At 43.3% G+C, this 16,945-nt stretch overlaps 1 protein-coding gene across 2 annotated transcripts; it reads left to right on the top strand.

Annotated features, from left to right (window-relative positions):
• Positions 1–11,255: 11,255 nt before the first annotated feature.
• Positions 11,256–16,471, top strand: LOC100194195 (TRAM LAG1 and CLN8 (TLC) lipid-sensing domain containing protein). Of its 2 annotated transcripts, none has more exons than NM_001139240.1 (9): positions 11,256–11,480; positions 12,766–12,933; positions 13,912–14,000; positions 14,081–14,216; positions 14,949–15,023; positions 15,422–15,543; positions 15,640–15,715; positions 15,932–15,991; positions 16,072–16,384. In NM_001139240.1, exons 2-9 carry the CDS (start codon positions 12,784–12,786, stop codon positions 16,204–16,206), a joined length of 843 nt encoding a protein of 280 aa, NP_001132712.1. In that variant the 5' UTR covers positions 11,256–11,480; positions 12,766–12,783; the 3' UTR covers positions 16,207–16,384. The 2 variants fall into 2 exon arrangements, with proteins under 2 accessions (NP_001132712.1, XP_023156498.1); XM_023300730.2 differs by having other exon boundaries at positions 11,373–11,480; positions 12,766–12,929; positions 16,072–16,471.
• Positions 16,472–16,945: the final 474 nt, after the last annotated feature.

Below are 16,945 nucleotides of genomic sequence, written 5' to 3'. Positions count from 1 at the left end.
ATTAACCAAAGTCCCTTTGCTATGTGATAATGAAAGTGCAATCAAAATGGCCGACAATCCCGTCGAGCATAGCCGCACTAAGCACATAGCCATTCGGTATCATTTTCTTAGGGATCACCAACAAAAGGGGGGTATCGAGATTTCTTACATTAACACTAAAGATCAATTAGCCGATATCTTTACCAAGCCTCTTGATGAACAATCTTTTACCAGACTTAGGCATGAGCTCAATATTCTTGATTCTAGAAATTTCTTTTGCTAGCTTGCACACATAGCTCATTTGAATACCTTTGATCATATCTCTTTTATATGCTATGACTAATGTGTTTTCAAGTCTATTTCAAACCAAGTCATAGGTATATTGAAAGGGAATTGGAGTCTTCGGCGAAGAAAAAGGCTTCCACTCCGTAACTCATACTTCGCCATCACTCCAAGCAACTCTCTATTCTTTGGGGGAGAAATGAGCATCAAAGAAAAGGTCTTCGTCTTTGGGAGAAAGTAAGAGCCCAAAGCTAAAGGACCGGATTTCATCTTTGGTATAATCTTAACTCATTTACTTATGACCAAAGGGGAAGAAATTACTTCGAGGGCTCTAATGATTCCGTTTTTGGCGATTCATGCCAAAAACGGGGAGAAATGAGCCCAAAGCAAAAGGACCGCACCACCACCACCAAATTAAAAAACTTAGTGCTTTCCAAAAGTATTTATCATTTGGTATCCTATTGTGTTCAAAAGGGGGAGAAAGTAGTATTTCAAAAATGGTATATCAAAACCCTCTTGAACACTAAGAGGTGGATCTCTTTTAGGGGGAGTTTTGTTTAGTCAAAGGAAAAGCATTTAAAACAGGGGGAGAAAATTTCAAATCTTGAAAATGCTTTGCAAACTCTTATTCATTTACCTTTGACTATTTGCAAAAGAACTTTGAAAAGGATTTACAAAAGAATTTGCAAAAACAAAACTCGTGGTGCAAACGTGGTCCAAAATACTAAATAAGAAAGAAACATTCCATGCATATCTTGTAAGTAGTTATATTGGTTCAATTCCAAGCAACCTTTACACTTACATTATGCAAACTAGTTCAATTATGCACTTCTCTATTTGCTTTGGTTTGTGTTGGCATCAATCACCAAAAAGGGGGAGATTGAAAGGGAATTAGGCTTACACCTAGTTCCTAAGTAATTTTGGTGGTTGAATTGCCCAACACAAATAATTGGACTAACTAGTTTGCCAAGTGTATAGATTATACAGGTGTACAAGGTTCACACTCAGCCAATAAAAAGACCAAGTTTTGGATTCAATAAAGGAGCAAAGGGGCAACCGAAGGCACCCCTGGTCTGGCGCACCGGACTGTCCGGTGTGCCACCGGACAGTAAACAGTTCCTGTCCGGTGCACCAGGGGACTCAGACTCAAACTCGCCACCTTCGGGAATTTCCAGGGCGACTCGGCTATAATTCACCGGACTGTCCGGTGTACACCGGACAGTGTCCGGTGCGCCAAGGGAGGTCGGCCTCAGGAACTCGCCAGCTTCGGGAAACGCCAACGGCTAGCCCGCTAAAATTCACCGGACTGTCCGGTGTGCACCGGACTGTCCGGTGCGCCTCCGAAGCAACGGTCATCTCCGCGCCAACGGCTCTCTGCCGCGCATTTAATGCGCCCTCTGCGCGCGCAGAAGTCAGAATCGCCCATGCTGGCACACCGGACATCAAACAGTACCTGTCCGGTGTGCACCGGACACCCAGGCGGGCCCACAAGTCAGAAGCTCCAACGGTCAGAATCCAACGGCAGTGATGACGTGGCAGGGGGCACCGGACTGTCCGGTGTGCACCGGACTGTCCGGTGCGCCATCGAGCAGACGCCTCCAGCCAACGGTCAAGTTTGGTGGTTGGGGCTATAAATACCCCAACCACCCCACCATTCATGGCATCCAAGTTTTCCACTTCTCAACTACTACAAGAGCTCTAGCATTCAATTCTAGACACACTAAAGAGATCAAATCCTCTCCAATTCCACACAAAGCCCTAGTGACTAGTGAGAGTGATTTGCCGTGTTCATTTGAGCTCTTGCGCTTGGATTGCTTCTTTTCTTTCTCACTTGTTCTTGAGATCACAACTCCATTGTAATCAAGGCAAGAGGCACCAATTGTGTGGTGGCCCTTGCGGGGAAGTTTTTGTTCCCGGCTTTGATTTGAGAAGAGAAGCTCACTCGGTCCGAGGGACCGTTTGAGAGAGGGAAGGGTTGAAAGAGACCCGGCCTTTGTGGCCTCCTCAACGGGGAGTAGGTTTGAGAGAACCGAACCTCGGTAAAACAAATCCGTGTGTCACTCTTCATTATTTGCTCGCGATTTGTTTTGCGCCCTCTCTCTCGGACTCGTTTATATTTCTAACGCTAACCCGGCTTGTAGTTGTGTTTATATTTGTAAATTTCAGTTTCGCCCTATTCACCCCCCCTCTAGGCGACTATCACTCTTCAACCCTTGTACTTTGTTATACTCCTCTCGACTTAGAGCTTGGAGGAGTATAGTGGAGGCTTGGGAGTTGAAGTGCTCGATTTGGGCCACCTCGTCCTCATCGTAATCTTCGTCCCCTACGGATGGTACCTGTACTCCAAACTCAACAACTTCCCATATGCTTTTGTGGAGTGAGGTTAGATGATATTTCATCAAATCACTCCACCTAGAATAATCTTCACCGTCAAACGTCGGTGTTTGCTTAATGGGACGGAAAGAAATGGAGTATGTCTATGAACACGAGAGTAGCGTAGGGGGATCTTACTAAACTTCTTACGCTCATGGCGCTTAGAAGTTACGGACGGCGTGTCGGAGCCGGAGGTGGATGGCGACGAGGAGTCGGTCTCGTAGTAGACCACATTCCTCATCTTTTTCTTCTTGTCACCGCTCCGACGCGACTTATGTGAAGGGGATTTCTTCCCCTTCCCTTTGTTGTAGGACTCTCCCGATGGAGCATCCCCGTGGCTTGTAACGGGCTTCTCGCCGGTCCCCATCTCTTTCTTGGCGTGATCTCCCGACATCACTTCGAGCGGTTAGGCTCTAATGAAGCACCAAGCTCCGATACCAATTGAAAGTCGCCTAGAGGGGGGTGAATAGGGCGAATCTGAAATTTACAAACTTAATCACAACTAAAAGTCGGGTTAGCGTTAGAAATATAAACGAGTCCGAGAGAGAGGGCGCAAAACAAATCGTGAGCGAATAAAGAGCGAGACACGGTGATTTGTTTTACCGAGGTTCGGTTCTTGCAAACCTACTCCCCGTTGAGGTGGTCACAAAGACCGGGTCTCTTTCAACCCTTTCCCTCTCTCAAACGGTCCCTCGGACCGAGTGAGCTTCTCTTCTCAATCAAACGGGAACAAACTTCCCCGCAAGGACCACCACACAATTGGTGTCTCTTGCCTTGGTTACAATTGAGTTGTTCGCAAGAAAGAATGAAAGAAGGAAGCAATCCAAGCGCAAGAGCTCAAAAGAATACAACAAATCTCTCTCACTAATCACTAAAGCCTTGTGTGGAATTGGGAGAGGATTTGATCTATTTGGTGTGTCTAGTATTGAATGCTATAACTCTTGTAATGTGTAGGAGTGTAGAAACTTGGATGACTTGAATGTGGGGTGGTTGGGGGTATTTATAACCCCAACCACCAAACTAGCCGTTTGGTGAAGGCTTCTGTCGCATGGCGCACCGGACACTGTCCGGTGCGCCAGCCACGTCACCTGGCCATTGGGTTCCGACCGTTGGAGCTCTGTCTTGTGGGCCCGCCTGGCTGTCCGGTGGCGCACCGGACAAGTCCTGTAGACTGTCCGGTGTGCCACCCGCGCGTGCTCTATCCTCTGCGCACGCAGGCGCACATTTAATGCGTTGCAGTCGACCGTTGCGCGCGAAGTAGTCGTTGCTCCGCTAGCTCACCGGACAGTCCGATGAATTTTATCAGAGCGGATTCCCGAAGCTGGCGAGTTCAGATTCGCTCTCCCTTGGGGCACCGGACAGTCCGGTGAATTATAGCGAAGCGCTTCTGAGAATTCCCGAAGGTGAGGAGTTCAGCTTGGAGTCCCCTGGTGCACCGGACACTGTCCGGTGGTGCACCGGACAGTCCGGTGTGCCAGACCAGGGAGCACTTCGGTTGTCCCTTGCTCTCTTTGTTTGAACCCTTTTCTTGGTCTTTTTATTGGCTTTTTGTGAACCTTTGGCACCTGTAGAACTTATAGACTAGAGCAAACTAGTTAGTCCAATTATTTGTGTTGGGCAATTCAACCACCAAAATCAATTAGGAAATAGGTGTAAGCCTAATTCCCTTTCAATTATCCGCCATGCGGATTGCACTCTCATTGTCGCATAGGAGTGCGACTTTGCTTAGATTGTAGCCAAAGTCCCTGAGGGTTTGCTTCATCCAAAGTAGTTGCGCGCAACATACTCGGCCTCAGCGGTGGATAGGGCAACGGAAGTTTGTTTCTTAGAACTCCAAGACACCAGGGACCTTCCTTAGAATTGGCACGTCCCTGATGTACTCTTCCTATCAACCTTGCATCCAGCATAATCAGAGTCTGAGTATCCAATCAAGTCAAAGGTAGACCCCATTGGATACCAGATCCCAAAGCAAGGCGTAGCAACTAAATATCTAAGTATTCGCTTAACGGCCACAAGGTGACACTCCCTTGGATCAGATTGAAATCTAGCACACATGCATACGCTTAGCATAATATCCGGTCTACTAGCACATAAATAAAGTAAAGACCCTATCATAGACCGGTATGCCTTTTGATCAACGGACTTACCTCCTTTGTTGAGGTCAACATGTCCATCGGTTCCCATTGGAGTCTTTGCGGGCTTGGCGTCCTTCATCCCAAACCGCTTGATCAAATCTTGTGTGTACTTCGTTTGGGAAATGAAAGTGCCGTCCTTGAGTTGCTTCACTTGGAACCCAAGGAAGTAGTTCAACTCACCCATCATCGACATCTCAAATTTTTTGAGTCATCACCCTGCTAAACTCTTCACAAGACTTTTGGTTAGTAGAACCAAATATTATGTCATCGACATAAATTTGGCACACAAATAAATCGCCATCACACGTCTTAGTGAATAAAGTTGGATCGGCTTTCCCAACCTTGAAAGCATTAGCAATTAGAAAGTCTCTAAGGCATTCATACCATGCTCTTGGGGCTTGCTTAAGTCCATAGAGCGCCTTAGAGAGCTTACACACGTGGTCGGGGTACCGTTCATCCTTAAAGCCAGGGGGTTGCTCTACGTACACCTCATCCTTGATTGGCCCGTTGAGGAAAGCGCTCTTCACATCCATTTGGAACAACCTGAAAGAATGGTGAGCGGCATAGGCTAACAAAATGTGAATGGACTCTAGCCTAGCCACAGGAGCAAAGGTCTCCTCAAAGTCCAAACCTGCGACTTGGGCATAACCTTTTGCCACAAGTCGTGCCTTGTTCCTTGTCACCACCCCGTGCTCGTCTTGTTTGTTGCGGAACACCCACTTGGTTCCCACAACGTTTTGCTTGGGACGAGGCACCAGTGTCCAAACTTCATTTCGCTTGAAGTTCTTGAGCTCTTCCTGCATGGCCAACACCCAGTCCGGATCTAGCAAGTCCTCTTCTACCATGAAAGGCTCAATAGAAGAGACAAACGAGTAATGCTCACAAAAATTAACTAATCTAGAGCAAGTAGTTACTCCCTTGCTTATATCACCCAATATTTGGTCGACGGGATGATTTCTTTGAATCGTCGCTCGGACTTGAGTTGGAGGGGCCTGTGGTGCTTCTTCTTCCATAACATCATTATCTTGTGCTCCCCCTTGATCACACGCCTCCTCTTGATGAACCTGTTCATCAGTTTGAGTTGGGGGATGCACCATTGTTGAGGAAGAAGGTTGATCTTGCTCCTTTTGTTCCTGTGGTCGCACATCTCCAATCGCCATGGTGCGTATTGCGGCCGTTGGAACATCTTCTTCATCTACATCATCAAGATCAACTTGCTCTCTTGTAGAGCCATTAGTCTCATCAAATACAACGTCGCTAGAGACTTCAACCAAACCCGATGATTTGTTGAAGACTCTATACGCCTTTGTATTTGAGTCATAACCTAACAAAAACCCTTCTACAGCTTTGGGAGCAAATTTGGAATTCCTACCTTTCTTCACTAGAATGTAGCATTTACTCCCAAATACACGAAAACATGAAACGTTGGGTTTGTTACCGGTTAGAAGTTTGTACGGCGTCTTCTTGAGGAGGCGATGAAGGTAGACCCGGTTTATGGCATGGCAAGCCGTGTTCATGGCTTCCAACCAAAACCGCTCGGGCGTCTTGAACTCTCCAAGCATCGTTCTCGCCATGTCTATGAGCGTCCCGTTCTTCCTCTCTACCACACCGTTTTGTTGTGGTGTGTAGGGAGCGGAGAACTCGTGCTTGATTCCTTCCTCCTCAAGGTACTCCTCTACTTGAAGGTTCTTGAACTCGGACCCGTTGTCGCTCCTTATCTTCTTTACCTTGAGCTCAAATTCATTTTGAGCTCTCCTTAGGAAGCGCTTAAGGGTCCCTTGGGTTTCAGATTTATCCTGCAAAAAGAATACCCAAGTGAAGCGGGAAAAATCATCAACAATTACTAAACCATACTTACTTCCCCCGATGCTAAGGTAGGCGGCGGGTCCGAAGAGATCCATATGAAGTAGCTCCAGGGGTCTTGATGTGGTCATCACGTTCTTGCTGTGATGAGCATTTCCCACTTGTTTACCTGCTTGACAAGCTGCACAAGGTCTATTTTTTTCGAAATTTACATTTGTTAGCCCTAACACATGTTCTCCCTTTAGAAGTTTGTGAAGGTTCTTCATCCCCACATGTGCTAGACGGTGATGCCACAGCCAGCCCATGCTAGTCTTAGCAATTAAGCATGCATCTAGACCGGCCTCTTCCTTTGCAAAATCAACTAAATAGAGTTTGTCGTCTAGTACACCCTTAAAAGCTAATGAACCATCACTCCTTCTAAAGACAGACACATCTACATTTGTGAATAAGCAATTATAACCCATATTACAAAGTTGACTAACGGACAACAAGTTATACCCGAGCGACTCAACTAAAAACACATTAGAAATGGAGTGCTCGGATGAAATAGAAATCTTTCCTAGTCCTTTAACCTTGCCTTGATTCCCGTCACCGAATATGATTGAATCTTGGGAATTTTTGTTCTTGACATAGGAGGTGAACATCTTCTTCTCCCCCGTCATGTGGTTTGTGCATCCGCTGTCGATAATCCAGCTTGAGCCCCCGTATGCATAAACCTGCAAGGCAAATTAGGCTTGGGTTTTAGGTACCCAACTCTTGTTGGGTCCTACAAGGTTAGTAACAATAGCCTTAGGGACCCAAATGCAAGTTTTATCTCCTTTGCATTTCGCCCCGAATTTCCTAGCAATCACTTTCTTATTCTTCCTACAAATTGCAAAAGAAACATTGCAAGCATGATAAATTGTAGAAGGTTCATTACTTGGTTTTCTAGGTACATGAACAACATTTCTCCTAGGCATATCTCTACCATGCACAAAGGAAGAACTTGAAGCAAACATGGTATTTGAATCATAAGCATTACAACTCCTATCACGATGAACATTTCTAGAAAATTTTCTATCATAAATAAATGCATGATTCTTTTGACTACTATTAGCCATGGGAGCCTTCCCCTTTTCCTTGTTGAAAATGGGAGCTCTTTGGCTTGTTAAGTTCTTGGCTTCCCTCTTGAAGACAAGCCCATCCTTAATTGAGGGGTGTCTACCAATGGTGTAGTCATCCCTTGCAAATTTTAGTTTATCAAAATCATTCTTGCTAGTCTTAAGTTGGGCACTAAGACTAGCCACTTCACCATTTAATTTTGAGATGGAAATTAAGTCTTCGCTACAAGCATCAACATTAAAATCCTTACACCTATTGCAAATCACAACATGTTCTACACCAGAGCTTGATTTATTAGCTATTTCTAACTTAGTATTTAAATCAACATTAATACTCTTTAAGCTAGAAATAGATTCATGACATGTAAATAATTCACATGAAAGCATTTCATTTCTTTTAACTTCTAAAGCAAGAGAATTTTGCGCACTAACAAATTTATCATGCTCTTCATATAAAAGATCCTCTTGTTTCTCTAACAATCTATTCTTCTCATTCAAAGCATCAATTAATTCATTGATCTTATCAATTTTGGTTCTATCTAAGCCTTTGAATAAGCTAGCGTAGTCTACTTCATCATCACTAGACTCATCATCACTTGAAGAAGCATATGTAAAGGTACTTCGAGTACTTACCTTCTTATCCTTTGCCATGAGGCAGGTGTGATGCTCGTTGGGGAAGAGAGACGACTTGTTGAAGGCCGTGGTGGCGAGTCCTTCGTTGTCGGAGTCGGACGAGGAGTAATCCGAATCCCACTCCTTTCCAAGGTGTGCCTCGCCCTTCGCCTTTTTGTAGGTCTTCTTCTTTTCCCACTTTCCGCTCTTTCCTTGTTCCTGGTCACTATCATTATCGGGACAGTTAGCAATAAAGTGACCAATCTTACCACACTTGAAGCAGGAGCGCTTTCCCTTCGTCTTGCTCTTGTTGGGATGCTCCTTGCGACCTTTGAGCGCCGTATTGAAGCGCTTGATGATGAGGGCCATTTTGTCCTCATTCAGCCCGACCGCCTCAACTTGCACCACCTTGCTAGGTAGCGTCTCCCCGCTACTTGTTGCTTTGAGAGCAACAGTTTGAGGCTCGTAGATCGGCATTGGGCCATTCAATGCATCATCAACATATCTTGCCTCCTTGATCATCATTCACCCACTTACGAACTTTCCGAGTATTTCCTCGGTCGTCATCTTGATGTACCTAGGATTCTCACAAATAGAGTTACAAGATGAGGATCAAGGACAGTGAAGGACCTTAGCATAAGTCGGACGACGTCGTGGTCCATCCAACTCGTGCTTCCATAGCTTCTTATCTTGTTGACCAGGGTCTTGAGCCTATTGTACATTTGAGTTGGCTCCTCTCCCCTGATCATCGTGAACCTTCCTAGTTCGCCTTCCACCAACTCCATGTTGGTGAGCATGGTGGCGTCGTTCCCCTCATGCGAGATCTTGAGGGTGTCCCAAATCTGCTTGGCGTTGTCCAAGCCGCTCACTTTATTGTACTCTTCCCTGCACAAGGATGCTAAAAGAACAGTAGTAGCTTGTGCATTTTTATGGATTTGTTCATTGATAAACATGGAGTTATCCGAACTATCAAATCACATTCCATTTTCTACTATCTCCCATATACTTGGATGAAGAGAGAACAAGTGGCTACGCATTTTGTGACTCCAAAATCCGTAGTCCTCTCCATCAAAGTGGGGAGGTTTACCAAGTGGAATGGAAAGCAAATGAGCATTGGAATTATGCGGAATACGAGAATAATCAAAACAAAAGTTCGAGTTAACCGTTTTCTTTTTCTCCTTGTATTCGTCGTCCTTTTGGGAAGAGGAAGATTCGTCGCTGTCATAGTAGACAATCTTCTTGATGCGCCTCTTCTTCTTTCCATCCTTCTTCTTTTGACTCGAGCCGGAGTCATTGGCTTTGTCATCCCTTGGCTCGTTGAAGATGGACTCCTTCTCATTGTCATTGACCACCATCCCCTTTCCCTTAGGATCCATCTCTTCGGGCGATTAGTCCCTTTCTTGAAGAGAACGGCTCCGATACCAATTGAGAGCACCTAGAGGGGGGTGAATAGGTGATCCTGTGAAAACTTAAAATTTAAAGCCACAAAACTTGATTAAGAGTTAGCACAATGAAATCAAGTGGCTAAAGGCGAGCTCTTGTGAAACACAATAAACACAGTGAGAACAAGCACAAGAGACACGAGGATTTATCCCGTGGTTCGGCCAAGTATAACACTTGCCTATTCCACGTTGTGGCGTCCCAATGGACGAGAGTTGCACTCAACTCCTCTCAAGTGATCCAATGATCAACTTGAATACCACGGTGTTCTTCTTTCTTTCACTATATCCCGTTTGCGAGGAATCTCCACAACTTGGAGCCTCTCGCCCTTACAAATGATGATCACAAAGAAGCACGGATGTAAGGGAGAGAAAAGCAACACACACAAGTCTCAAAAACAACAGCTCGAACACGCACACTAGTCACAACTTGAGCTCTAAGTTCACACACGGAGTTCTCAACTCAAAAGGAGCTCAAATTGCTATCGCAAAGAATCAAACACGCTAGAATGAAGACTTGGTGCTTAGAATGATCAAAGAATGTTTTGTGTTCTCCTCCATGCGCCTAGGGGTCCCTTTTATAGCCCCAAGGCAGCTAGGAGCCGTTGAGAGCAATCCAGGAAGGCAATTCTTGCCTTCTGTCGGGTGGCGCACCGGACAGTCCGGTGCACCACCGGACACAGTCCGGTGCTGATCTCTTTCCTATTCTGGTGCAGCCGACTGTTGAAGATTTGGAGCCGTTGGCGCACCGGACATTGTCCGGTGCACACCGGATAGTCCGGTGCCCCCATCAGACCGTTGGCTCGGCCACGCGTCACGCGCGGATTCGCGGCCGACCGTTGGCTCACCGTACGCCGCCGACGAAATCCCGAGAGCAGCCTTTTCACCAGAGCCAGTCTGGCGCACCGAACACTGTCCGGTGCACCCAGACTGAACAGCAGTTGGCTGTACACAGCCAACTCTCTTTCCTTTTGTCTTTTCTCTGATTCTAGCACTTAGACAAATATGTTAGTACACAAAAACCAATGTACTAAGTCTAGAATCATACCTTTGTGTTGATTTTCACTTCTTCCACCATTTGGCATAGTTTCATACCTCAAGAGATGGTTTATTATTTGTACTTTAAAGATAAAAGTTAACGTGAGTTTAAGCACAAATAATAAACCACCTCTCCCGTTAACTTTTATCTTTAAAGTACAAATAATATCCATAGTCGGATCCCGGGTATGTCAACTTAATATTTGAGTTTAAGATTTACCCTATTATTTATTTAGAGTCAATATACATATTGATTTTGTTGTAAAATTTTATTACTGTTTATTAAATCGAAAAATATTTTGGCTATATATAAAAAAATAATATGCGGCATATCTTTTGGTAAAATTCGAGAACTGGTATTATAAATATAATATACGGTATGTGTATGACTGAAGAAACACGGCATGCATGTTGCTGTCACATTTGCCTTTTGTGTTATGTTTGTCCAATAACCTTCCTTTGCCCCCGGGCTTTTTTTTTCCTGCCCTTTGCATCTTCCAGCACGTTCTCCAATCCCCACCGGCCCATCCTCTACGGAAACAAGAACAGGGACAGGGACAAAAGACTGAAACAATCATCAACAAATCAGCATCCTCCAGGAGTCCAGGTCCAGGTCCAATCCAATACAGTTGCTTCTTCTCTGACGCAACGCAACCCCAACTCCCCAAGCTCGCGGCAACCGCGAGTACCTCACTCTGTGCAACCGCCGCCACGCGCAGGTAACTGTCGGTGCCATTCTCGTCCCTTCCTCCCGGCTTCCGCTTGTTCGGCTGCTCGTGCGCCTGGTGCTGGTGGATTGGGTGCTTCGGCTTCGTCTGATCCAGCGGCGTTAGAGGATACCCGCGGTGTATTCCGTTGTGATTCGACTGTTGGTAGCTTTGTCAACCATCTGGAAGTACAGTGGATGCTAGATCGCTAGTGATATCTAGTTCTCTTTGCGCTTCGATCTCACTTTTTGTATAAAGTTATCGTCTTTTCGGCGCTTCCAGTCCGTGTGGAATGCAACGGGGGATTGCTATCATGTACAGTAGTTGGCTGTAACAGTATGTGTCTGTTATTGTTTTTTGTGTTACTTGCACTGACTCCTGTGTAAAATTCAAGGTACACGCTATTAAAAGGATGATAACATATTTGGTGATATACTCTCTCCACCCTAAACCAAAAACCTCAAACGTGGAAACAGGAGTCGTTTGCAGCTATTTAATTTAATTACACCTGTTAGAATTTGAATTGGGGACCTCTAACTCTGATCTGATAGTTGTGCATTTATTCGAAGTCGTAGGCATTAATATATTGTTCTTATGACATACTGAAGTGAACTGTAATTTGGATCTGAACTGATGGAATATCTGAAAATGGTATCAGTGAATGGTGAAATTGTTTGGTGGTAGGCGTCCAGTTGTTACACCACCACCGAACCCTGGGTCTCGCCAAAAAAAAAGATCTTGCTGTGTGTATTCCTGGGCAGTCCGGCCTTCGATATCTTTTCTCGGTCCAGCGTTGTGATCCTCTTCTTGATGCAATGTCGCAGGGGAGGTCTTTCCCCTAGGGATCAAGTTTCCTTTTTAACGTTGAAAGGTTCCATAACAGATGGAAATGCAATAGCTATTGCAAATGGGGTGCATATATGATGTTTTCTCCAAAGCACTAGCCACACATGATGAAAATCACAATTTGCCTGAAACATGTTTCCTCTTTTTGTGCAATACCAAGTGGCAGAGCCAGGGCTCAGGCTGTCCTAGCTGCAGCCCTGGCTCCAAGCCATAAAGGTAATGTAAATCCTCTAGAAATTCTACAAATTCCAAAAACATTCAAACGGCTTGATCCTGTATTAACATTTCTGGCTCTGGCAACACCCCATTCCACTGGCTAACACCCAATATTCATACTGTCTATGGGACCCTATATACCATGAGACACTTATTATTTGTTCTATTATTCAATTATTTGTTTCTTTTGCTTTCTATTATTAATTAACATGCAACTCCTTGACTTATTTAATAGGTGTTGACTGTTGACTTGATGGATCAGATTATGGATTTTCCTGTTGACCCAATCATGGCAGCTAAGGCCTATAAGTACAAAGCAGAAATACTTATTAATGAATACTTGCTAGCAGATTCATATGTTCTATACACTTCTGTGCTCGCGGGGCTCCTGATGTGCAAGTTGGTACTGTTATTTACTCACTCCGAGTTCATCTGTTAAATTTTATGCCTAATCTTACAGTGCATTTACATGGGACCATATTTGTATCTGTAGATGGAAACAAAATATATATACGTAACTTGATAGACTAGCTCAGTAGTTTGTTTGGGTTTCATTTTGAACCTTAGTATTAATAACTTGATAGATCAGGTCAGTAGTTTGGTTGAGTTTTATTTTCAACCTTAGCATTCATAACTTGATAGATCAGCTCAGTTGTTTGTTTGAGTTTCATTTCGGACCTTAGTATTCATTATTCAATACATGAATCAGCAAAACACAAAGATTGTAAAGCTTTTTTTTGTGGCAACCTGTGCAAATCTTATTTTTCTGCCTAATCCTTATTTATAGTGACAAAGAGAAATTAGGTAAGGCTTATAATTTCTTTCTTTTTTTCCAGTGTGAAAGGTAGCAATTCATAGTATTAAGACGAAGAGTTTAGCTCAATTTGTTCTAAGCTGTGCATACATGAGAAGCATTTTGAAAAGAAGAATGATATTTTTGAGCTAACAACTAATGTAAAATAATTCTTTGAAAAAAAACGTTGAACATAACAGTGTTTGTTTCTAGGATATGTATGGTAACTGCATATTTTGGAAAGTGGATGCAACTTAAGGCAAATGTGGACCACATTTCAAAAACAAAAGGAATTTGAGTTATAAGATCTTTTCTAAGGCTCAGCCAAGTGGCACAGCTAAGCTAAGAGATGACTCAACTGCATAACACTAGCTGTAGTGTTGTTTTAAAATCTACAAATGAACAGAATCACTGAGAGTTGAAGCAATTCATGTGTCTCAACAGTATGATGTGATACCAGGCATAGTTTCAGAATTGAATATGCTGATGACACATTCTTCAAGAGAATTTTCAGATGATCTGTAACCTCGCATAACATACTAAAGCCCCATCTAATATCTTGATTATTGTTTGTTCTTACTACTTCAGTCGTATGACTTCACACACATAATCAGTTCTGTCTACTTCAAAGGTTATGCCTCTCTTGCAAAGATGAAAAAAATTGAATGGAACAACAGGTGAGATTAGCATTGCAATTTATCCAGCAGGTTATCTATAAGTTTTTAATGATACTTGATCTAATCCTTTTATGTTCCAGAGGAATGTCCACTGTCCATGCAATATTCATTACAATGATGTCAGTATACCTAGTCTTCTTATCAGACTTGTTCTCTGATCAGCTGGAAGGTCCAGTAACATTTCGCAGTTCACACCTCTCCAATTTAACATTGGGGGTATGCTATTACTTTGCTGTCACTGTTTTTTTATAAGTAGATGGAGGGGGAGAAGATCCCCCACCTGATTCATTGCATTAAGATAGCCCTGGGGCTAGATAAGTTCAAAGTACATGAAATGATTTTGCACCAATTAATTTCTTGTCACTGTTCTAGCAAGTAGGTTTCTTTGTTGACATATACTCCATCTCGTCTCCAAAACATACCGTGTAGGACAAGACTTGGTCAAAACTTAAAAACTACAAACATTAATAACTATTACATTATTTTTTGGAAGCATGCGAGTTAAATTTTCTGGTCTGGGCGTTGTCTAGATCTGAGTAGGCCCTGGTGGTCTCCTTCCTAGCTAGAAAGTCCTTTGAGGGTCTAGTTTGTAACCCTGTAACAATCTGAGACTTTTGTTTCTCAGGCCCTGTTTGAGTGGGTGAGGGTCTTGTGGTCTTATTGTTGTTTTTTTGTTGTCCGGCTGTAACTGGACTTCCTTTTTCTTCTTAATGAAATGACACGCTGCATTGTTCTAGAAAAAAAGTTATATGTGTCGGTTTGTTTTCAAAATACTTGCAAAGTCTCTTATGTTTAAAATATGTTAAGAATATATAATCTAGAAGAAATTACTGTTCAAAGATACGCATTGAAGACCATGCAAAGTCAAAATGTGTCAAGTATTTGTGACCAGAGGGAGTATATTTTATGTTCCCTGGCCTCATATGACTCAGTTCTCATTTTTACTAGGTCTCTGTTGGGTACTTCATTGCGGATCTTGCAATGATATTTTGGTTCTACCCTTCTCTTGGTGGTATGGAGTATGTAAGTAAACTTGCTACATCATAGCCTATCCACCCTTTTTTTTAGCATGAAACAGCAGGTGCTCTGCCTTTGCATTAAGTAGAGGAGAAAAAGGAAAAGGTACAACAAGATTACATGCCGGTTAAGATTTCCAGCTAACAGAGAAAAAACTAGGTTGCAGTTAAATACTAAAAAAAAAGGAAAACTGCACTAAAATTGCAGGCTGAGACTTTGGCTATGTTGCCTACTAGCTATTTACATGGTCTGGCTCCTTCGCCATGTCATATAACAGTCTATTCACCCCCTCTCCTCTCTCGGTTTAACCTAGACATATTGGCTTGGCATATTGCTCTCATTTGCCCCCTATATATCGACTTCATTATCTGCTTGCAACATTTACTCCTGGTGAGCTTTGTCAGGTTTTCCACCACATCCTGTGCCTTGTTTGTGCTGTATATTCTATGCTTTCTGGGGAAGGACAGCTATACGCATACATGTTTCTCATCTCTGAGACTACCACCCCGGGAATCAACCTACGATGGTACGTGAACAAACTAGCAGGCCACACAAAATGTTGGTTGGATGATGTCATCTTTGAATCCAATCTAAGCTGTTGTTCTACCCCTGTGTCATCAAGGTTCCTCGACGTTGCTGGAAAGAAAAATTCCAAAGCATACATTGCCAACGGGGTTGCAATGTTTGTTACTTGGCTGGTGAGTGCCAGAACACTTCACTTGTCATTTTCATTACACTGACAGTAGATTCCATCCCTAGGAATCAAGGGAAATAACAGCTTTAACTGGATGCAAATTTTGTTGGCCTAATCAGTATGGTGCCTTTTTTTTTGTTATGGCTGCACATTGGACCTCAGATCTCATTGTGTAGTGGTTTGCAAGTGTACTAATGTTGAAAAAAAAATCTTAATGCAGATGGTCCGGATAGTTCTGTTCGTCTACTTGTTTTATCACATCCTTACAAATTATGATCAGGTATTTGGTGGTTTTAATGAACTCAGTATACGAATTATAAACCGCTCATATGTTTATCAGCTGATACCTTTCGTTGACAGGTTAAGCAGATGGACACTTTTGCTTGTGTTCTGATATCTGTCGCCCCCACCATACTGTTCACTATGAATATAATATGGTTTTCCAAGATCGTAAAAGGTCTCAAGAAGACGCTTGCCAAAAGGCACACTGAATAGGGGAATGCGCGTACATGTACATCCATCCCATCTGTACATTCACTTACAGCTATGCACATAGTAGCTAACGCAGACATGCTGTTAATTCAGCTTTTTCGTTGTGACTGCTCAGCTTGTTTTCTGGATGTTATATGGTTTTGTGTGTATGTTAGGTCTAACTGCGTGTGCTTAATGTAATAGTTCATCGATTTGTAAAATTTAGGTCTATGCGATAGCTTCAGAAATTTCACATTCGGTTTCTGAGACTGGGTTTACCCTTGTTCCAGTCCCGCTTTTGCCCTTTGCCATTAATTTTGACCATGGTGGACAAAGAAGCTAATTAAGGAAGGCGATGAAGTTTAAACAACAACAATAACGAAACCCTTTAATCCCAAGCAAGTTAGGATAGGCATTAGGCAATAGAGTCAATTGCAAGGGTTACCTTTTCTTCATTTCATTTTACGTCTTTGTTCTTGAGATTGTTCTTTGAGTCTATTCATTATTGAAAATTGGTTAGAATATACTACATACTGATAGAAGGCCAGGCCTAGTGCAGTGTTAATATCATTGGGAGGAAGACTTGTGTCTGTTTATCTCTTCCCCAGATCCTCTTCATGTTGGAGCCTTCGGTATTAGGTCTATCCTTTTTTTTAATGAAGTTCGACACACTGAAGTATGTGAACAATGTCTAAGTTGGACACTAAAACCTGAAACCAGGGAAGCTTTTTGCACAAGTTTCTAGTGTGCAGATTTTTCATAT

Source organism: Zea mays, chromosome 8 (assembly GCF_902167145.1).
Source record: "Zea mays cultivar B73 chromosome 8, Zm-B73-REFERENCE-NAM-5.0, whole genome shotgun sequence".
Lineage (NCBI taxonomy): Eukaryota > Viridiplantae > Streptophyta > Magnoliopsida > Poales > Poaceae > Zea > Zea mays.
This window is presented reverse-complemented; position numbering and strand designations above follow the sequence as displayed.